Source organism: Equus asinus, chromosome 14 (assembly GCF_041296235.1).
Source record: "Equus asinus isolate D_3611 breed Donkey chromosome 14, EquAss-T2T_v2, whole genome shotgun sequence".
Taxonomy (NCBI): domain Eukaryota; kingdom Metazoa; phylum Chordata; class Mammalia; order Perissodactyla; family Equidae; genus Equus; species Equus asinus.
In genome coordinates this window covers 48040701-48062569 of record NC_091803.1, presented here as the reverse complement: position 1 = coordinate 48062569, position 21869 = coordinate 48040701, and the positions used below count along the sequence as shown (strand labels likewise).

The window sequence follows — 21869 nt, the reverse complement described above, 5'->3', positions numbered from 1 at the left end:
AAGACGAAGCAGACATGGTCCCAGCCCATGGACAGCTTGGTCCCATGTCGGGCACGGTGGTATGCAAATAGCCCAAAGCCCTAACCAGTTGGCTTCTAGGAGGGGCTGTGGATGAAAGAAGTGAGCCCAGGAGAGGAGAGTCCATTCTCATGGGCAAGTGAGATTATCACCTCTGCCCACCACACAGCGTTGGCTCCAGACCCTGGCGGAGGGAGGGTGCGCACAGGCGGTTGTCACTGGGCCCCCGGATTCAGGGCTAGGCGGGGCACAGAGCCCTTCTCCTCTGCACCCCAAATTGGGAGCCCCCAGGGACTATCAAGCTATTCTGTACTCTGCTCCCCTAACTCAGCCCAGGGTTCCTCCCAGCCTGCCTTCTGCACAGCTTCACCTGACAGGCACCCCAACTGCGGCCTTTATCCTCTGCCTGCACCCTGACACTTTCACTCCCATGGTCCACAGCATAAAGAAGCCAGACGGGTGGCTGGTATTTAACCTTCAGATGCTGAATGCATCACTGTGCAGGGCATTTTTTGCTTTGCTCAGCATTGCGTTTTCGAGATTTATCCACACTGCCACTTGTAGCTCTCTTCAATTTCCTAACTGCCACAGAGAGCTCCACTACAGCAGACCACAGTTGATCAGTTCTTGTATTGATGACATTCACCCCACAGAAGCTCCTTGGGCCACTTCCAGGGGCTCCCTAGACCCTCCCCCTGCCCTGGACCAGGCTGCAGTCCCTCTGGGTTCCAGGAGTGTCTGTGTTCCCTTAGCAGGGAGTGGGCAGCAGCGCCAGGGGACCCCGGCAGCTGGCGTCGTGACTTGCTGCCTGCCCACCACACACTCCAGGCAGCTCTTGAGGCCAAGGGGCCCCGAGGGAGAATGGCAAGGCCGGCGGGGGAGGCAGCTTTCCACGTGGCCCCCTGGTCCCTGCGGTCCTCCAGGCCCCTCCAGGCCCCTGCAGGCATGCAGGCAGCTCCCTCTGCACCTGCTACCCGCCCCCCCAGTCCCTGCCGTCACCCCTCCATCAAAGTGTTTTCACTGATAGTTTAGGGGGCTGGTCAGCCTCTGGGAGAGCAACAGCAATAGATGGCAGCCACAATGATTTATTGAGTGCCTACTGTGTACCAGGCACAGTGCCAAGACCCACGCCTGGATTATTAATACAGCAAGCTGATGGGGTGGCAACTATTATTATGTTTACAAATGAGGACACTGAGGCAGGAGAGGTCAAGGCATGTACCCTCCCCACAGAGCCACCCCATTGAGCACGGGGCACTGGGCTCCGAGGCCGGCTTCTCACCGGTTCTGCGGGGCCTTTGAGGGGAAGGCTGGGGCTGCTCCTAAACCTCACTAGGGCAGTGCCAGAACCTATGGGGCCCTCAGGCCTCAGGAGCAGGGGCCATCCTCTGCATCCCCAACTCCTCTGTTCCCCTTTCAACACAGAGTCCTGGGAGGAAGGGCAGACCCAGACTGCATTCCCCCCACCCCTAGAATCGCCCATTCCTTTTGGCTGAAGAGACAGGCAGAGGGCCATGGGAGGTTTGCAGGGAGAACTGCAGCTGAGGTCCCCAAACTGGGACTCTCCGGCTGGGGGAGGTTAGACACCCCCCTCCCCACTGCCAACCCCACAGGTCATCTGGGACAAGTCAATTTTCCCCACGCCTTTGTTTCCTCATTGGTAAATGGAATCAATAATTGTCCCACCTTTGGCATTGTTTGGGAGTCAAAATAAGATTTCAGGATCCCTGGTGTCTGAGATCTAGAAGATGCCCCATGAGTGGTGTGGTTGCTGAGAGGTGGGGTGAGGTTCAATTATTTTGAGGGCTGAATCCTCCCTGGGCTGAGACTCAGGCAAGAATGGGTCAGACCCTATCCTCTGGAAGGGGGTTGTTAAAGCTAGACAATCACAGAGGAATACTCTAGGGGATTATTCAGACAAGGGCCATTTAAGTGGGATCTTGAAGGATGAGTAGGAGCTCTCCAGGTTGAGAAGGAAGGAAAGGACATTCCAGGCACAGAAGCACAGAAGAGGGTATAATCATGGATTGTTGGGTAAGCCTCCCAAACTGAGGCTGGCCAGAGAAAGTCGTCTTAAGGGGACCACAACCAGACAGGAGACTGGAGGTCATCAGGGCCTTATGCTGCCCAGGCCAGGGCTAGGGGTATGAGGAGGGGCTGACTCTTTATTCTGGAAGCCTTGGGGAACCACTAACCACCTCAGGGAGGGCTTGATGTGGCTAAACTTGTGGTTGCAAGCATCCGGCCTGTCGCAGCTGGGAAGGGAGTTGGTGGGGAGAAGCTAGCAGTGGGAGAGGATAGAAGTGTGGGGACAGATTTGAGAGCTGTGTTAGCTGACAGCTAAGGGACAGCCCTCAGGGGAGGAGATACACACAGGGGTCTGGAACGGTGCAGAGGACCCCCACCCATCAGCTCTCCTGCTTTACCCCACCGTGGCTCTGCCAGCCTCCCTGTCTTTGCTCTGCTGGTGCTCCCCCTGCAAGAGCTCTGGCTAAGGGGAAATCTCCCCAGCCCTCGCAGTTCCTCTCCCGGAGGTCGGGGGCGGAGCAGCCTGAGAAGAGAGGAGCGGGGCGCCCCCAGTGGAGCGCTCAAGATGAGTTCCAGTGCTCTGGTAACCCACCTCCCTGACCCAGGAGCCTGGGCTCCACTTCTCTCTCCATCCCTCCCCCATCCTTGGGGAGCCCAGCCGGTACCGCGGGGGCGAGCAGGGGCGGAGCCACCGAGCAGTTATAGTTGGACCTTCCAGGGCACCGATTCCTCGCCTGCAGCCTCCTGCGCTCCGACTCCCCGACGCCCCAATTCCGCCACGAGCTAGACCCAGTTGAGCCAATTCCTGGCCCGCCCCGCCGGGCGGCCGTCAACGTGAGCACCCTGGCGCGGGGCTCGGGGGTACGGGGCCCATGGCGGGGAGCCCCTGCAAGCCGACCGCTGTTCGCATTGCTGCTGCTTCTGCTGCTGCTGCCGCTGCCCGCCGGCGCCTGGTACAAGCACGTGGCGAGTCCCCGCTACCACACGGTGGGCCGCGCCGCGGGCCTGCTCATGGGGCTGCGCAGTTCGCCCTACACGTGGCGCCGTGCGCTGCGCGCCCCTGTCGGACCTCTTGCCTGGGACACCCTCGGCCTGGGCGCGTCTCCCCAGGGGCCGTCTGCTAGAGACACCCTCTCCCCGACGCCCGCCGTTCGAGACGCTCTCCTGTTTCCCTCCGGGGTTCAGGCACTGTGGGAGGCGCGACGCAGGAGCTCCTGCGCAGGGCTCCCCGTCAATGCGCCCCGGAGCCCGCGCCGGAACCGGAGCCGCGACTGGGCGCTGATTTCTGGACCTCAGCGGAGCGGGCCAGGTACGTGGGGAGAGGAAGGGGGCCGGGAACGCAGCGGGCGAGGGGATCCCGGGAGATCTGAGCTCGGAAGGTACGTCTGCGTGCCCGTGGGGCACCCGGCCACCTTTTCATCCTCACTGCGCGCCGAGAAAGGCTTTCCCGGAGCAGCCTCTACCCTTCCTCATTGTTTCCTCATTGGGAAACATTCCTGGGGGCGGGAGTAGAGGGCCCACAGCCCTTTCCCCACGGTCCTGTTCTGTTCTTTCTAGAGCCTTCGGAGAGCCTCCCGCACAGCCATGGTCTGCACAGCGAACTGCCTTCGCCGGCCCCCACCTCGCCGCAGGGCCGTCATGAGCACAGCCTCTGCCCGCGGCGCCCCCGCGCCTGACCCAGGTGCGGTCCCTTCGGCCTCCAGGGCGCGCAGCTCCTGCCATGCCAGGCTGTCTGGTCAATAAAACCCGCCGGTTCCTGCGCCCCCGCGTGCGACACTTTTCCTCCAGGATGTGTACTTTGCCATCTAGCTTCGGGGCACAAACAGCCGCGCCCACGCCCTGGCAAATGTCAGGAGCCTTCGCGCTGGCCAGGAAACGCTCCCCCAGCGGCCCCCTCCTCCCAACCTATCACCTTACCCCGCCCGGTACCTCGCCACTCTGTGCGCTGCCGAGATTTGTATGTCCTTTCGGGGCAGAAGGTGGGAAAGAGGCACACCAGGGCTTCTGCCTTCTCTGCCAGTGCTGCCTCTCCTATTCCGGGGTGGGGTCGTCAGACCAGGTCTCAGGGGCCCCTAAGAGGGGAGGGGCCTCCCATGGGGCAAGGGGCAAGTCAGCTGTGGATCCTGCGGCCATCCACCAACGTGTGCAGGAGGAGGAAAGCCGTGGCTCTACCCTATCTGTGGAACTGGAGCTGGGATCCCAGCCTCCCAGGAGCCCCACAGTGCGCCCCCTCACTGTGCCTCCGGGCCAGGCTAAAGAGAATATCCTCCCCACGGGGGTGGGACCTCAAGACCTGGCAGCCTACCTAGCATTCCCCCCATCTCCCAGCATTCATTTCAAACCTGGATCTCCTTGGAATCCCTCAGCCAAAGGCTTCCAAGGAGGAAGGAGGACCCGCACCCCCCCCCCCCCCCCGGCCCCGGCCCCTTTCTTCAGGGCCCTGCTCTCCTCCTAGGGAGGAAGGGCCCCCACCTCTTACCCCTCTTCATTTCCAGTTATTGGCTCCAGCCCCCAATGTAAATGTACTCTGCCATCTTGAATAACAGGGACCTCCCTCCACCTGGGCCCCCTTCCAGCTCCCCTGTCACAAGTGTCTGGGCCCTACCACCCTCCTGCTATCTCTTCAACGTGGGTTCTGACTCCCACAACTGTCCTGGACCTTGAAGCTCCTGGTCACTGTGCCCTGATGCTGTCTACCCTTGGAGCCCTCCTTGGCCATGTGGCAGGGTCTCCTCTTGGGGGCACCCAGCAAAGAATGGAGGAGGGGCGGTCCAATGTCTGTCTACACAGCTGGCTTTGGGATGCCCATGTGGAACCAGCTCCCACAATCCCCACCTTGGCCTCTGGAAGCCCCCACTTCTCCTCACTGGCGATTCCTTCTCCTCTCCAAGAGAGTGCATCCTTCTCTCCATGTGGTCCCGTAATCTGGGTGATCTTTTTTACTCTACTGACCCCTGAATTTATTTACCCTGATCCCACCTAGTTTTTTTCCCCCCAGCATCTGCACTGGGGGAAGGGGTGGTCACAAACCCCTCACGTCAACCCATTCTCCTCCCTTTGAGCCCACTCCTGCTCCTTCTCCTCACTGAACTTGGCCTTTCAAAACATGAGTGTCCTGGGCCTGGCCCAGTGGCAGAGCAGTTAAGTTCGTGTGCTCTGCTCTGGAGGCCCGTGGTTTGCTGGTTTGGATCCTACGTGTGAACCTATGCAGGTGTCCCACATACAAAATAAAGGAAGATGGGCACAGATATTAGGTCAGGGCCAATCTTCCTCAGCAAAGAGAGGAGGATTGGCAGGGGATGTTAGCTCAGGGCTAATCTTCCTCAAAAAAGACCCCCCCAAAACATGGGTGTCCTGACTTTGTCACTCCCAGTATACAACACCTCAAGGGCTCCCCCCTGCTGACGGGATGAAATCTATGCTCTGGGGCAGGGCCACAGGGACAGGGGGCCCAGTCCCCTAGTCTCGTTGCTCCCTCCCTTTCCCTGAACAGCCTGCAGGAACTATGGGCAGATTCCAGAACAGCCCTGTGGTCCACCCTGAAGGAGGACTCCAGGGCCCCAGGTTGGGTTAAATGTCCCTCCTCGCTGCCCCAGCCCTGTGCCTCCCCTGGCCAAGGTACACGGATCTGTTTCCATGGATCTCAGCGGATGTTTCCCCAGTGCTCTCCAGCACTTGGCGCCAAGTGGCCCGCAAACGTTTGGTCTCAGGTGCGGGGAAACTTGGCGAGGGGCTAGGTTTCACGTTGCCTGGAGGTACCCCAGTCTAGATAGGTTAGTGCCAGGTCCAAGGTGAGGGAGCAGAGCCGATTAGGGGCTCGGCAGAGGCCCGTCTTCTCTGCCTACCACCTTCATGGCACTCCTATGCCCCTGCAGTGCAAGCAGCCCGAGGGCACCGGCCTCACCCCAATCATCGCCCAGCCCAGCAGAGCTCAGCCGCGTCGGAGCCAGAGAGGCGGGGCCTGGGGAGCCCCTCGGACGATGCCATCCCACCCAGAGCCGGCAGGTGGCGCTGCGCGGCTGCCCTTTCCGGCTACAGTCGCCGCTCCCCGCCTCCGGCGGTGGGCGGGGCTAGGGGCGGGTCATGGGCGGGGCCGTGGGGATAGGCGGGGCAGACCCGGGGGTCCCTGGGCCCGGTTCCTGCACATCTTGGCTCTTTGGTCTTCGCGTTCTCCTCTCTTCCTCTGGTCTCTGGGTCTCTTGTTCTCATCTCTTCCCGTCGCTTTGGTCCCGCCTGCTCCGATTTCGCTCTCTGAAGAGAGGCCTGGTGTAGCCTGAAGGAGGAGGCCGTTAGCGAGGCCTGGCCATCCCGTGGGGCCATTAACGCACATTAGGGAGGAGGTGCCGGCCTGGGAAGCTCTGGGGCGTCAGACTAATGGCTCCACCCCCGAGCCCGACCCCCAGCCATTCCTCTGGCTGTGACCAGGCCTCTGTCTACCGCCAAACCCCAGTGTCCCGGCCAGGCTCCGCCCCACAGCTGGGGCGTCGGAGCAGGGAGGTAGGTTCAAGGTCAGAGGAAAACCCCCTCCCCACAACGGGAGCACTAGGGCAAGCCCCATCTCCGGTGGACCCTCCCACAGCCCCAGGGACAGCCCCGGGGAGAGAAGCACTGAAAAGTCCACTCTCCCTTTGTCGCAAGGCCTGCCTGCGCAGCAAGGTGGCAGGAGACGGATGAGGGTGTGGGGGGTGGTGATCCCCCGACCTCTGATCACCTCTGACCTGACCTCCATATGCTGGCTCCTGGCCTCACTGGTCAGCTCCCTAGCCCAGTCCCCAGCGATCCTGAACAGCCTACAGCCCCCAACACCTTTCTGCCCACACTCTGGGCCTTTGCCCTTTTCTCTGCTCCTCTCACAGCCATCACAGCGCCCCATGCCTAAGGCCGAGGCCAGACAAAGAGGAGGGGGGTGGGGGGGTGGGGGAGGGTGGGGGGGAGGAGTTTGCCCAGGAGAGCCACTGGGCCTCCTTTCCTCACCTCTGTTACTCCAGGCCCTCCATAGCCACCCAGTTCCCTCCCTCTCATTCCTGCCCCCCCTTTGGAACAGTGACCTGCAGCTCTTCCCTGGCTGCCCATTATTTATTCTGTTGCTGTCACCTACTTCCTTTGCTACCCCCTCTTGTTACTCTGTGATGTTGCCTTTGTTACTCTGTTACCTTCCGTGGTACTTCCTCAGCTCCTTTTCTGTTTGGGGGCCTCCTTTGTTATTCTGGGATGCAGTGTTCCTGGCCACTAGCTGTGACCACATGTCCCTCGCACCGCTCCTTCCAGTGGTGTTCTGTTCCCATCCATGTTCACATACAGGCTGAGTCCTGGGCTGCAGAAAGCAGTGGGGGCCCAAGGCTGATGAGCGTCTGTCCTACGGAGTGGGGAGCAGGTCTCCAAGCCTCCCGACCCAGGGAACCAGGGGCCCCCAGCCTGGGGGTCTCCCATCCCTCGACCCTGGTGTGGCCCTGAAGCTACAGCTTGGAATGTCCTAGGTGGTTCTGGTTGCTATGGGGTGACCCCACTTACAGTGCTATATGGTGTGACTGCATTGCCCACACCCATCCTCACAGCCTCCAGTGGCACCAGCACCAAGTTGCGTCCAGGGAGGCCAGTCACAGGCCAGACACGCAGCCTCTGGACAGGCAAACAGACAGACGGAGGTGGCCAGCCAGGCTGGAGTCTTTGGCAGCATCGGCCAGGAACTCAGAGGTGGGGGTGGGGGAGCAGCCATGCAGCTTCAGCCTAAGTAGCTTTTAGGGGCAGCAGCTAGGGTGTGGACACCCAAGGGGCTGCGGCCCAGGAAGCCATCCAGAGGCGGGCCCTGTGCTTGGCCGGGGCTGGGAGCCCAGGCTGAGGGCGCCGGAGAGGGGAGAAGGAGCAGCAAGCATTCTGCCTGAGCTGAGCCTGCTTCTGCCCTCATGGGGAACTGTCTGGGCTGGCTGTACCTGCCCCCCTGCGGGGACCAGGTATGTGGGGTGGGGGGCAGGGCTGGGGAGGGGCAGGCTGAGGGTGAACCTGCTGCTCAACTCTCTTCCTGTGTCTGAGGCTGAGAAAGAGCTCTATGGTGAAGAGCGTGGACTTGGAATCTCACAGCCCTGGGCCCAGGAGGAGCTGGGGAACCTTGCCTGGGTCTCTTTCCTCGCCTCAGTCTTCTGATCTGTAAAATGTCCTGAGCCCCCTATGTTGTTCCAGGTAAAATGTACTCAGAGAGGCGCAACAAAGCATAAATGATTCTCCATTGTGATTGTTATTGTCCAGTTGGGGGAAGGGGGCAGTCATGCTGGGGTCGGGGTAGAGGCCAGGGGAAGGGGAGGGTAGAGGGAAGGTGGGGCTAGGGCAGGGGAGGGGAGATCCGAAGGGGCCTGAGAGCTCAGAGGCCAGTCCTCAGCACGTTTCATCCCAGGTCAGGAGGAGGGTAGCAAAGACCCTCTTGTCCCAGCCAGACAAGTGCATTTCCTCCCTCTTTGCAGTCACAGACCAGGCCTGGGATGGAACGGGGGGTACAGTGAGGGGCCTTGGCAAAGGGAAGGGATGTGGGGGGATGTTTAATGGATGTTTGCATCACAGATAGGCACAAACACTCCTGAGCGAGCTGGGGAGTCACCCAGTCACCGGCCTCCAGGATAGAGGGGAGGGCTGCTGCCATGTCACTTTCAAATCCCCCTTTTGCCACCTGGACGGTCCTGGGACTCTGCCCTAGGCCAGGGCAGCTCTGGGCACAGGAGGGATCCAGATACAGGGACAGCTGGCTAGCGGTGGTGAAGGGGCTTCCCAGGAGGGTTGGCAGAGCTGTGACCTTTGTTCTTACCCTCTGGCCCCTGTGTGGGGTCCCTTTACCTGAGGAGCCTTCTCCACACCCTCTCCCACCTCAAGAGCTGCCTCCTTGCTAGTGCCACGCATACAGTAGGTGCTCAATAAAAGTTCCTAGACTAGGAGGCAAAGGTGCTGGCGCCAAGGAGGCTGCCCAGTGTAGGGGCGAGACAGAGGGTTCTGGTGATTCGGGATCCCCTGGCCCTGCAGCCCCCGCTCCCCGCGCGCTGCCCTGGGCTGGCGGGGCGCCGAAGCAAGGACACGGCCGCTTGGGCCCTGGGCGGAGGGGGCGGCCGGGCGGAGGGGGCGGGGAAGGGGCGGGCGCGGGGGCGGTGCCGCAGCCGGAGCCCCAGCCGGAGCCCGAGGCGACTGGAGCCGAACGGGAGCCGCCGAGGCCGCCGCCGGGTCCCCAGCGCCACCGCCGCCGCGCCGTCCCCGAGCCCCTGCCTGCCGGCGGCGGGCGTGAGCGCCGTGGCCAGCCCGTGGCCGGCGGGTGGGCAGCCGGCGCCATGGCCGCGCCGGAGCCGCTGCGGCCGCGCCTGTGCCGCCTGGTGCGCGGCGAGCACGGCTACGGCTTCCACCTGCACGGCGAGAAGGGCCGCCGCGGGCAGTTCATCCGGCGAGTGGAGCCCGGCTCCCCAGCCGAGGCGGCCGCGCTGCGCGCCGGAGACCGCCTGGTCGAGGTCAACGGCGTCAACGTGGAGGGCGAGACGCACCACCAGGTGGGTGCCCGCGCCCCGCCCGCCGCCCTCCGGGCCCCTCCCCGGGGAGCGCGCCCTGTGCCGCGCGCGCGGGGGGCGCCAAGGACCACCTGGCTCGGCACCGCCTGAGCCCGGGCCTCCAGCTCCCTGCGCGGGGGCCAGGACCGGGTTGCACAAGGGCCTGCGTGGGCTCCCCGGGGGAGGTGGGGGACGTGGCCACGGAGGCAGCGGCCGCCGTCCTCCTTCCTAGCCTCCTCCCCCAGGAAGCTCAGTCCTGCACCGCGGAGGCGGGAGGGATCCTGGCAGGGAGGGCCCCGCACTGCGGCTCTTGGGCCCTTGGCCCTCGCTCTTTAGTCCTGTTTTGGCCTCCCTGTACAATGTGTGGAGGTGTAGGGCACCTTGTGGGGTCTCCACGCAAGTGGGTGCCCTGGATGCTTTTCTATGAGTGTGTACATATGTGCGTGTGTACACACACAATGTATGTGAGTGTGCAGGTGCCTCTGGGGATCACCCATGTGTGCACACATCTGCCTGTGTGTACTGGGGGGGTGGTGTCACAGTAAGGGCACACCTGTATGAGCCTGTATCAGTGAGTTTGTGTGTGTGTGCACTGGACTGTGTGGGTGAATACATAGGTCTGCACCCCTAGCTGTGTGTGTGTGGATAGATCCTCATGCCTGGACTTGTGTGTGAGAGCAGGGCTCTGTGTGTGTGTCGGATTGTGCGTGTGTCAATATACAGATCTGCATGCCTGGATGTGTGTGTGAGCTGGGCTGTATGTGTGTGTGTCCAGGCCTGTGTGTCTGCCCACCTGGCTGTGTGTAGTCGTCAGTGTGTCTTGGCAGGCTGGTGTCCTAGTGTGTGCCCTGGCTGATGGTGTCTGGGTCCCGATAGGAGTCGCTACTGGTGGCAGCACATTGCTTTCCATGGTGGCTGCCGGCCCTGCCAGGCTCTCTGGCTGCAGACCCTGCCTCCTGCAGCTGGAGATTGAAGGCCAGAGGGAGGGCAGGTTTGGACCCCTGGAGGGGGTCCATCTCCACTGGCCAGGGACTCACCTGGCTTGGGTCCAGCCTCCTTCCACCTGTTCTTAGGGTCCTCTGTGTCCCCCCAGAACTATGAGTTTGTGACCTGTCTGCATGGCCAGCCCTGAGGCCTAGAGAAGAGTAAACTGGTTCTTGGCTGGGCTGGGAGCTAAGCTTCTTTTCTACCCCTGGGGCCCTTCTCTATCCATCTGTCTGTAGTCCTTCTGTCTTCCACCCAGAGTGTCAACTGGATAAAACTGTTTGCTGAAGGAGGGTAGGGGTCAGGGCCAGAAGACTTGGCCTGACAGGCCACGGGGAGGGGCTGGTAGAGCTGGCACCTGGCCTCTGTGTAGCAGTCACTGTCATCCTTGCCCCAGGAGCGCCTGCTTATTCCAGGCCTCCGGGTACTGGTCTCCAAGAACTTCACACACGGGACCACGTGGGACCCTCCCACTGCCCCAGGAAGGAGGAGGTGCAGTTATGGCTCCCATTTTACAGTTGAGGAAACTGATGCTTGGAGATATTGGGTGACTTGTCTGGGTCCCACAGTCAGGATGCAGCAGGGTGCTGGGGTCTTCCTGCAGCTCTCTGGGTCCCGGGGAGAGAGGAAGGACAGAGGAGGGGCAGGGGTGGGTAGGGAGAAGATGGGCCTGGTTCAGACCCTCCCATCTGAGGATGACTTCTGCCAAGCAGCTGATAGGGGCCCCATCTGCCCTCCCCCAGGCCTTGGAGTGTGGGTGTTGCCTTTGCTACCCCAAAGCCCAGTGGGCACTGCCCCTTCTCCCTGCAGGGCGCACAGTGGCATGCCTGCTCCACGGCCCCCATACGTACCTGCACAGACACACAGATGGCCATAATGCCACACTTGTCCTACAGGTGGACCTGTCCCTCCCCACCTGCCTGCTGGGTCTGAATCCTGCTTACTGGCTTGTGTGTAGGTGCTCACGTAGGTGCCTTGCCACAGGAACCCAGGTCTTATCATGGCCTGGGGGCAAACAGAAGGCCTAGAGGCAGGGGTTTAGGCTTCTGTGCTCCACCACTGAGAAGGACAGAAATGGGCACAGACACTCAGACTGGGACCCAGGGAGACACCTCTCTCCCTCAAACCCAGACCAAGAGAGACCCTGAAACACATGAATGTATGCCTGTGCGCAGGTGCGTGCGCGTGCACACACACGCACACTGAAAACCTGAAGCTCAGCCGTGCACCATCTTTCTCACTTCCAGACCACTGCCTCCCCCAGCTTCCTGGTCCCTCCTGGAGAAGACCCTTGGCTGAGGCGATGACCCTGCAGCCCTGGCAGGCTGGGCCCAAGTGTCAGGAGCCCCGGAAGAGGAGGGAGGGAGGGAGCGGCTGGAGCCTGGGGGTGGGGGGTGGAGCCAGCGGGCCTCTCGGTCCAGCCGCCCACCTCTGGTAGGCCAGCCGCCTGCCCGCCAGCCCGGGCCAGCCCTGGGTGGTGCCACTGTCCATATGCTGCCCAGGGTGCTGGCCGCTGACTGCTCTTGCCACCTGCCTGCCCCAGGTGGTGCAGAGGATCAAGGCTGTGGAGGGGCAGACTCGGCTGCTGGTGGTGGACAAGGAGACGGACGAGGAGCTCCACCGGCGACAGCTGACCTGCACTGAGGAGATGGCCCAGCAAGGGCTTCCGCCTGCCCACGACCCCTGGGAGCCAAAGCCAGACTGGGCACGTGCAGGCAGCCTCGGCTCTGAGGCTGGCCAGAAGGTATGGCGGGCTCTGCCCACAGGGACCACCATGGTTGCTCCTAGAACCACCATCTCGGCCTTTTGACAGCAGTCTGTACTTCTGCTCAGCCCCGGAAGTCTCTGTCTCCGTCCCTTCTGCTTCTCGGGGGGCACCTTCTCTGCCCCTGATGACTACCCTCTTGGCTAGTTCGGGCCACTCTTTCTGCCTTCAGCTTTCAGCCTGTGTCCTAAGCCAGGTGGGGTCCAGGGCAGCCTGGCCCTGGTTCCTGGCCCGCTTCCGCAGGATGGAAGCCATCGGAGCCACCTGGCCTGGGGAAGGTCCCTGTGACAAACCACCTCCCCGGCCTAGGGGCTAACGAAGTTGGGGAGGGGCTGCTGGGACATCCTGTGCTGAGTGTGCCCAGGTCTGTGCCTGGTCAGGTGTCTGTCTGTCTTTGGCTCTGTCCCTGTGTCTGTCTGAGGTGCTTGCTTGTGCTATGAAGGTCTTGGAGGAGGCTGGCCCTCCTCTGCGGGCAGTTAGTGGTTGGGGGCAGCCCAGGAGACTCAAAGCTGGGTCCTCAGAGTGGGGTCTACAGGGGTTGGGGTACCTCCCCCTTCTGCCTGCCCCGCCTGCAGGCCAGAAGAGCTGGAAAAGCGTGTGTGGGGGCTGCTGTTCCACCTCCTTCTAGGGAGCAGGACCTAGGGGTGGCCCTACCTGGGCAGCACCTGGAGGCCGGGAGGAGGGGCCAAGGCTGCTTGCTCTCTGCCTTCCTGGAAGCCCCATGTTAATGTCTCTCATGTCCTCACTCCCTTTTTTTTCCCTTTTAAAGAAAAACCCTGGGATTCAAGCCCAGGGTTCTGCAGATCTCACTTTGAGGACCACTGGCCTAAGGCTAGTAGAGGCAGGAAAGCTAAAGTTTCCGGGTGTACAGGGGACCCAGACATTTGCCATATCCCTTTCCTGAATGTCTCCCGTGTGAGCTGGCCGTGCCTGTGAGCCCGACCCTGAGGGGCCTGTCCTGGGGGGAGACGGTGTTCCAGGTGGGAGTAGCCTGGGCACGGGCCTGCGTGGAAACCCATGGGCCGCTTTTTGTTCTTGGTGGCTGGAGGGCAGAGGACCGCGGGGGTGGGCAGGGCCATGGTGCCAAGCCCTGGAGTCTGCCCTTTGCCCCGGGGCCGCAAAGGCCAGAGCAGGGGGTGTTAGGGTCAGATTTGTGATTTCAGGGTGGCCCTGGGATGGTGCGCTGCCTGGGCCCCCTCCCCCGCCTGAGGGCTGAAGTCTCCCTCCTTCCTGGGCGGCTTGCCCCTGGAGGAAGCGCCCCTCCCCCTACACGTTCGTCCATTGATTTAGACAAATGGCTGAGTTCACCTTCCTGCGGAAAAATCCACCCTCAGGCCTTATCTGGAGGGTGGGGTGGCCGAGGCACCTTGTCCTTGGGTGGGACCTTCCCCCTCAGCTATTTCAGGCTCTGGGGGCTGCAGGAAGCCCTAGGAGGGGGCTTCCTCTGGGCATATTTTTAGAGGAACAAAGTGGGGCCGAACTAGCTAGTTCCTCTGTGGTTGGGGCTGGCCTGGGACAAGGACCCCAGAAAGTCGGGGGAGGGGCCCGGGGGACAGGGTCTCCCCTCTCCCTCCTCACCAGAGACCCGATGTTTAATTGGCTGAGCTCAGAGCATGGGAAGGAGGAGCTGGGCCTGGCTGACCAGGCTCAGCTCCCGCCCCCCCGCAGAGGGTGATGCTTACAGGTAGTATGTATGTGCTGTAATGGGACAGGAGAACCAGGGTGGGAAGTGTGAGGCTGGCTTTGGTGCAGGATGAAGGGACCCACCCCTGGTGCCCTGTGGAGGGCAAAGGTCAAAGTGGGAGTCAGGGCCCTGTGGGCCACTCAGGTCCCCTCAGCCTCATTTTCCTCCTGTCCTGGGGGACAGGGATGGGGGAGGTGGGGCAGTGGAAGACACTGATGTGGCCACCCCTCCCTTTGGGGGCTGTCAAGGCCTCATCAGTGGTGACTCAGCCCTGGGCCAGACCTGGCTGGGGGTGGCTGCAGCTGCAGTGCAGCTGATCCTGACAGTGACAAGAGGGGGTGGCCCCTAAACGGAGATGGGGCAGCTAGCAGTGCCAGGGCCGTGGGGGCAGTAATGGACCCAGCCCGTGCCCCCACCACAGTTCGGGAGACCCTTAGGGGCTGAGAATGAGAGAGGTGACAGAGTCCTGCAGGGGGTGACCACCTGGTAGAGGACCCAGTGCCTACAAGAGGGTTCTGGGGCTCCCTGGCTCCTGCCCCCCTCTGCTCCCAGTGAGCCATAGCAGGATTGTCTTCAGTTCGGGGGTGGGGTCCCCTCCCATGCCTCTCTGTCTCCCAGCCCCGGGAGCAGGTCCTGGGACCAGGGCAGGGCCTCCTGGCAGCTTCCTTCCTTCCTTTCTTAGGACGGAAACTCAGCCGCTGGGGGGCTCCGGGCTGGAGCCTGAGCAGGGGAGGGGGGCTTAGCCACCACCCTGTTCCCCAAAGTGACTCAGCCCTAAATCCCCACCCATCCCTGGGGAGCCTGGGCCACAGTGGGAGGTGGATAAATGGGGTGGCAGCCTGGGCTGGCCGGAGAACTAGGGCCACTCCAGCTGGACACTCGCTGCCTGCCACTTCTGTCCCACCTCCCATGGCCCGCTCTGGGAATGCCACGTCAGCTGCCCCGGCCCCAGGAGCCTCTTCACGGAGACCATCACGGGGGCTTGTGCAGGTCAGGTGGGGTGGGGGCAGGGTGGGTGGTGAGGACCCCAGGAGCTGGCTTAGCCTGTGTCCCCTAGGGTCAGGAGAAGGGACTCTGGGGACCCTGGTGTGAGTAGGCCAGACCCTGAGCAACAATGGCGGCCTTTTTCTGCCAGGGTGCCAAGGATGGTGAGTCACCATCTGGGGAGGCACAGCCTGGCTCCCGGGGTACCCCCATGCCAGCCTCTTTGTCTGGTTACAGGCATGGCTGGGAGACCAGGGTTTGTCTGGCTCTGGGGCTGCCCAGCTGGGAGCCCATGGGAGCCCAAGGGCCTGGCTGGGAGGCGGCAGGAAGTGCTCTGAGCCAGGGCAGGGAGCAAGGAATGTAAGCAATGTGCTGGGCCCGGCCTGCACCCCCTCCCACCCACTGCTCGCCTGCTCTCTCGGCCTCCCCACTGGGCCACCCTACTAGGTCACCAGCCTTGGCCCTCACCTGAACTCGAGGGTCTAGTGCCGAGATTGGAGCTCCTTGGATCCTGATCGTAATGAGGGATTCAGGCTAGACGTTAGGAGAAACCTCTTGGCTGATGTGGTGGGAGATGGCCGTGCTGAGTTGAGGCAGGAGGATGGCCAGTATGGTCCCAGACCCGGATGTGACTTCAGCCTGGCCTCATGGCCCCGGATGCCCCTCCAAATCCTGCTTCCCATTTGGGGATCTTGAGAGGCCCCACCCTGGAGGCCACTGTGGAGGGCGTGGGAAGAGGCTGCCGGGTCTGGTGCCATGGGGTTGTCCTTTTGCATATGTGGGTCACTGTGTGTGTCCGTGTAGCGTGTCTGTGAGTGTGTTTGGATGTCTGGTCTCTGTGATCACGTGATGTGCCTGTGCCACCTGGGCCCATGTCCACATGCCAGGCGTGGTCATGTCACACTTCTGCATTCCAGGCACAGCCTGCCTGCCTCGGGGCCTGTGCTCTGGCAGCCTGTACCTGAGAGCACCTCTGTGGGGAGGTGTGGGCCGGCCATAAAGCTGCATACCTGTACCTCCAGGTGTGTCAAGGAGCAGGGGTGGTCTATGCAGTGGGACTCTGGAGAACTTGGGGGTCTCACACCCCTCAGTTTGGCCCACGTTGCCTGGCTGAGCCCTGAGGGACCAGCAGACTCCCAAGGAGCAGCAACCCTGTCCCTGGAATTCCTGAGGTCATGTGGCCAGATGGTGGTCTGCAGCAGGGGTTCTCAGGGGTTCTGGGCAGGCTTTGGGGGTCAGGAAAGTGGTCCTGGAGAAGGGGTGCAGGCTGGACAGGAGGAGGGTGTTCCCGACAGGTGGGAAGGCCCAGAGCCCAGGGCAAGGCACCTGCCCTGTGGGGAAAGACACACTTGGTCCCACAGCTGGGCAGCCCCTGCCCGGCAGGCCAGAGCATGCAGTCAGATTTGGGGTTTGGGATGGGGTCACAGGCCTGGGGGCTGCAGGGGGACAGGTGCCTGAGGCCTGGAGACCTTCCCTGAGGGCGTAGGGCCCCTCCCTCAGTGCCACCCCAAGCCCCAGCCTGGCGCAGGGTCCCTCAGATACATGCAGGGAGGTGGAGGGTGAGGGAAGGGCCTCAGTGAGCACCCCCACCCCGAACTCTCACCTGCACGCGCACTTGAGCCCCGAGCGTCCCAAGAAACCTGAGCTGCTGCCCGCCCGCTCACTCCGCCACCCGCCATGTTTAATTGAGCACCAGCAGCCACTGGCCCCTCAGCACTGTGGTCACTGCCCCAGGTCCCAGCTGGTGAGGGTCCTGGGGTTTGGCCCAGAGCCCTACTGCAGGATGCCAGAGGTAAAGCGAGGCAGGGCCCTGGGGTGTCGATGGGGGGATGCTCAGGGCACTGTGGGCCTTCCGGGTCCCACCAGGGGTGTGGGAGGGCAGGCCCTACCCTCGGTCCTCTCCCTCGGCCCCAGCCCCAGCCGGTGTGTCCCTGTGTCTCTGGGCCCTGTGGGGGTGGAGGCGGCTCCAGCTTGCTCTGGAATGTGAAAGCAAACACAGCCGCACTGCCACCAGGCCTGCGGAGGCCACTAGGGGAGAAAACAAAACTGCTGGGGCCGAGGACGCTTCCATCCCCACATTCAGAGAGGGAGGCCCGGGGAGCGGGGGTCACAGGCAGAGCCCGCAAGAACAGCCAGCCCGGGACCCCATGATAAGTGGCAGCTCATCTTGCCTGGCCTCTCCCAGGACCCTGGTCTGTGCTCAGTGTTGTCCTTAAGCCAGCTGATTCTCCCAACACCCCGTAAGGCCCCATCAGAAGTCATTTTTGGGTTTGGAAACAGCCTTTGCCCAAGATCCCACAGCTGGAGCTTGGTCACAGCTGGAGCTCGGTCACAGGCAGCATAATGGGGCCCCTGGGGCAAGAGCACATGGTGTTTGTTTCTGAGACCTGGGGCCGCTGCCAGACAGGCGTGATGCTGAGTGTGGGGTTGGGGCTCACACTGCCCACCTCCACTGCTGTGCTCGTACACCTGGGGCCTGAGGCCTCGGGCTGGTGTCACGGCCTCTGGGGGTGGGAGATCAGAGCTGGAGCCTGACCCTGAGTCCTGTGTGGCTGCAGGATGTCAATGGGCCACCGAGGGAGCTGCGCCCTCGGCTCTGCCACCTGAGAAAGGGCCCCCAAGGCTATGGGTTCAACCTGCACAGTGACAAATCCCGGCCCGGACAGTACATCCGTTCTGTGGACCCAGGCTCACCTGCTGCCCACTCTGGCCTCCTCGCCCAGGACCGACTCATTGAGGTACCTGTCACCAAGGCTTCAGGGAGCTGAGTGTTCTGTGTGTGTCTGTCTCTGTCCCTGTGTGTGTCTGTCACCCTGTCCCCTCTGTGTCTTTGTGCCTAACCCTGTGTGTCCCCATCCCGTGTGTCTGTGTCTCGTCCCCTGTAGGTCTTTGTCTCTGTCCTCTGTGTCTGTGCCCCGTCCATGTGTGGCTGTGCCCCTATTCCCTGTGTGTCCGTGTCCCTGTCCCTTGAGTCTGTCTGTCCCCTGTGTGTGTGTCTGGGCCCCTGTCCTCTGTGTGTTTGTGTTCCTGTTCCCTATGTGTCTGTGTTCTTGTCCCCTCTGTGTCTATGTCCCTGTCCCCATGTATCTTTGTCCCTGTCCCCTGTGCGTGTCTGTGTCCCTGTCCCGTGTGTCTGTAGCCCTGTTCCCCGTGTGTCTGTGCCCCTGTCCCCTGTGTCTGTGCCCCTGTCCTGTGTCTGTATCCTTGTTCCCCATGTGTCTTTCTTGTCCCCTGTGTCTGTGTCCGTCCCCATGTCTTTGTACCTGTCCCCTGTGTGTCTGTGTCCCTGTCCGCTGTGTGTCTGTGCCCCTGTCCCGTGTGTCTGTGCCCTTGTCCCCTGTGTGTGTCTTTGTCCCTGTCCCCTGCGTGTCTGTGCCCCATCTCCTGTGTGTCTGTATTCCTGTTCCCCACGTGTCTGTGTTCTTGTCCCCCGTGTATCTGTGTCCCTGTCCCCTGTGTGTGTGCGCCCCTGTGTGTGTCTGTGCCCCTGTTCCCTGTATGTGCCTGGGCCCCTGTCCCATGTATGTGTCTGGGCCCCTGTCCCGTGTGTCTGTATCCCTGTTCCCCATGTGTCTGTGTTCTTGTCCCCGTGTGTCTTGTCCCATGTGTGTGTCTGTGCCCTGTTCCCTGTGTCCCTGTCCCATATTTGTGTCCCTGTCCCCATGTGTCTGGGCCCGTGTCTGTGTACCCTGTGTGTCCGTGTTCCTGTCCCCATGTGTGTCTGTATTCTTGTTCCCTGTGTGTTGTTCCTGTCCCCATTTGTCTGTGTCCCTGTCCCCTGTCCCCATGTGTCTATGTCCTTGTCCCTGTGCCCTGTCTGTGTATGTGTCTGGGCTCCAGCTCCTCTCTGGGAGGAGGGAGATGCTGGGAACTTGAGCTGGCCATCCTTTTGCTGCCGCGGCTGGTGACAACGCTGATGAATATTTGATGCCACGCCTGGCTGGGGGGCTGGTGGGGTGTGCCCTCAGGCAGTGCTGACCTCATGCTACTTGTGGTAGGTGAATGGACAGAATGTGGAGGGGCTGCGCCATGCAGAGGTGGTCGCCAGCATCAAGGCGCGGGAGGACGAGGCCCGGCTGCTGGTGGTAGACCCTGACACAGATGAGTACTTCAAGCGACTGCGGGTCACACCCACCGAGGAGCATGTGGAAGGTGGGCCACTGCCCTGCGGGCCTGGGGCTGGGGTGGAGGGTAGGGGGCTGGGCAGTCACTGACACAGTGTCCCCACAGGTCCACTGCCATCACCAGTCACCAATGGGACCAGCCCTGCCCAGGTGAGAGGGTGGGAATGGACAGGGTGGGCCCAGGAGACCATAGAGGCTCCTTTGGGGGTCCCAGGACTGACAGAGCCCCACTGAGATCTTGTCCTTGTGTGGGCACGGTTGTGAGACTCAATCTGGCCCAGTTGCTCCCAGCTTTAATGCCCCTCTGGACCCTGTCCTGCGTCAGCCACACTGCAGCCCCACAGGGCTGCTGGCCTCCCTGTTCCCTCTGCCTGGCTACCTGGAGCAGTCCTCAGTCTCTCCTCAGGAAGCTATCCCTGGCTTTGCCCCAGGTGATGCTCCTGTGGGTGATTCATACATCAAAACTGGCCAGGGCCGGGCCACCTGTCTGCTCACTGCTGGGTGTCCCGTGTCCTGCCCAGGATGGGCCTGGAGCCTAGTGGAGGCTTGGTGCCCACTGCTGAGTGGAGGAATAAATGCTGCTCCATTGGGGGGCGGGGGGTGTGTGTGTGCGCGCGTGCGTGCATGCACGTGTGTGTGTGTGTACTGGTGGCTCCTGGGCAGGACCCCTGAAGCCTTGCCCTTGGTTTCCCAGCTCAATGGTGGCTCAACATGTTCATCCCGAAGCGATCTGCCTGGCTTAGACAAGGACACTGAGGTAGCGAGTGCCCACCCACCTCCACTGCTGTGCTCACACACTGCGGGGCCAGAGGCCTTGGGGGTGGGTGTTTGTGGAGCTATCAGCCTGGGCAGTGGGGCCACCGCCTCCAGGAAGCCCTCCTGGGCCTGCTGCCCCAGCCCCACCAGGTGGCCTCTGGTATGAGCTCCCTGGGAAGGGTCACCTCTCTGGGGGCTTGAGTCCAGGGCTCACTATGGCCATCTGCCCGCCCCTAGGATGGCAGCACCTGGAAGCGCGATCCCTTTCAGGAGAGTGGCCTCCACCTGAGCCCTACAGCGGCCGAGGCCAAGGAGAAGGCAAGAGCCACCCGGGTCAACAAGCGGGCGCCCCAGATGGACTGGAACCGGAAGCGCGAGATCTTCAGCAACTTCTGAGCCCCTCCCTGCCTGTTTGCCGGGCCCAGGCCTCCTCCCCGCATGGACCTCGGGCCTTGCTCCACGGGCCCGGCCCAGAGCTTCCCAAGCCTCAGTGGACTGGAGGGGGTGCCTTCCTCACGCCCAGAGGGTGTGGTGGTCCCACCACCACCCAGGAACCAACCCGTGTCCCAGTGAGCCCCCCTCCTGTCCCCTTCCTGCTGGGTGCTGGGGGAGTGTGGCAGCAAGATCCTGGAGAAGGAGCCCCTGAGATGTGAGAGAGACAAGGAAGAGAAGGAGAGGGAGACAGGGAGAGAGGGAGACGGGGTGGAAGGGAGAGGGAGGAGCGGCAGTGGTGACCGCAGGGCCGGCTGCTCTGCCTGGGCCTGCTGACTTAAAGGAATTTGTGTTTTTGCTTTTTTTCCAAAAAGAGCTCCAGCTCCACACATGTTTCCACTTAATCCAGAGCCCCCGCCCCCGCCCAGGACGCACTCTCTAAATAATTGCAATAAAACAAACCTTTCTCCGCAAACCGGTTCCTTTCCACCCCCTCAGCAGCAGTCATCCCGTGAGAGTCCCAAGGACTTCCAGGGACAGAGGCGGGGATGGGGGCGGGCGCTCCAGAGTGTGCTTGTAGGGGCCAGATGTGGCTGCAGGAGCTGCCCCTCTGCCTCATCCTTGCCTTTCCTGGCATGGGTGGTCACTAGGCCAGGCCCAGAGGGGTCTGGGGTCCAGGGCCTGAGGATGAAGGCCCCGTGGCCCCCAAGAGGGCATCCTCTGGACAGGCCCCTTGTCCCTGTGCGGCAGCCCCCAGGCCTGGGGAGTGTGGCTGTGTGAGAGCCTAACCTATCAGGAGGGACCCCAGGCTTCTGGGCTCAGCCCATGCCTAGAACTCTACCCTCAGGAGACCCCACTGACTGCCTTTCCTCCCTGCCCTGAACCCAACCGACACTGCTGTCTGCCCTGTAAGCCATAGCGCATGCGCGCCCTCGGAATAAACAGGCCTTCCTCGCACCCTTGGCTGCCTCTGTCCTTCCTGAGCCCTTAGTTGGGGGCTGGGGGACCGTGGGCCGGGCAGGAAGGCAGCAGCCCGGGCAGCTGCTGAATCTCTACCGCTGGAAATGGGGCTCATTCCTAAGCTTCCCCTCCCCCAATCCATATGCCTGGCATCCAAGCCCAGACCCCTCTCAGCTCCTGCTCCCTCCTCCCTTCCCTCTCCCCTCCCCAGCCCACTTGGGACCCCTGTATCTTGGAGCCCTGCCCTTCTCTTGCCCTCTCTGGCACACTGTGGGGCCCTTGCCTACCTCCTTTGCCTGGTGAGACCCAGGCCCCCTGCCAACACCTCGCCAGAGATGGCTTCTGGGCCCCTGGCACCCCATGGGCTACCCTCTGCCTAGGTGCAGCCCCCAGCAGGTATATGCAGGTCAGGCCACGTGCTGTGGCGTTGGGCCTGGGCCTACTGGTGTTCCTTTGGAGGCCAGGTGGCTCTGCAAACACGGCGGGGGGTGGGGGTGGGGCCTCCTGGCAGAGGCGGTGCTCTCACGGTGCACAAGTTCAGGAGAGGAGGGGTGTTTCTGGGTCCCCAGCCAGCTGTCAAGGAGGGAGGAGGCTCAGGCCTCCGGCGTCCCCAGCGGGCT

The 21869-nt window shown here is 62.3% G+C and overlaps 2 protein-coding genes and 1 long non-coding RNA gene across 7 annotated transcripts; 2 read left to right on the top strand and 1 right to left on the bottom strand.

Annotated features, from left to right (window-relative positions):
- Positions 1–2040: 2040 nt before the first annotated feature.
- NPW (neuropeptide W) lies at positions 2041–3843 on the top strand. The gene is made up of 3 exons (XM_044747469.2): positions 2041–2052; positions 2752–3355; positions 3604–3843. The coding sequence occupies exons 1-3, from the start codon at positions 2041–2043 to the stop codon at positions 3720–3722; spliced, it is 735 nt and encodes a 244-aa protein (XP_044603404.1). The 3' UTR covers positions 3723–3843.
- A 676-nt stretch (positions 3844–4519) lies between these two features.
- On the bottom strand, positions 4520–17529 carry LOC106836233 (uncharacterized). Its single transcript, XR_001399291.3, has 3 exons — positions 15446–17529; positions 7200–7360; positions 4520–6319 (listed from the first exon to the last, which is right to left on the bottom strand). It is a non-coding gene; the product is annotated as an uncharacterized lncRNA (long non-coding RNA).
- Positions 9190–21246, top strand: NHERF2 (NHERF family PDZ scaffold protein 2). 5 transcript variants are annotated; one of them, XM_044747067.2, is made up of 7 exons: positions 9191–9563; positions 12088–12288; positions 17536–17715; positions 18976–19129; positions 19208–19251; positions 19796–19861; positions 20095–21246. In XM_044747067.2, the coding sequence occupies exons 1-7, from the start codon at positions 9351–9353 to the stop codon at positions 20251–20253; spliced, it is 1017 nt and encodes a 338-aa protein (XP_044603002.1). In that variant the 5' UTR covers positions 9191–9350; the 3' UTR covers positions 20254–21246. The 5 variants fall into 5 exon arrangements, with proteins under 5 accessions (XP_044603004.1, XP_044603002.1, XP_044603003.1 ...); XM_044747068.1 differs by having other exon boundaries at positions 9192–9563; positions 19796–19858; XM_044747069.1 differs by lacking the exon at positions 19796–19861 and having other exon boundaries at positions 9190–9563.
- Positions 21247–21869: the final 623 nt, after the last annotated feature.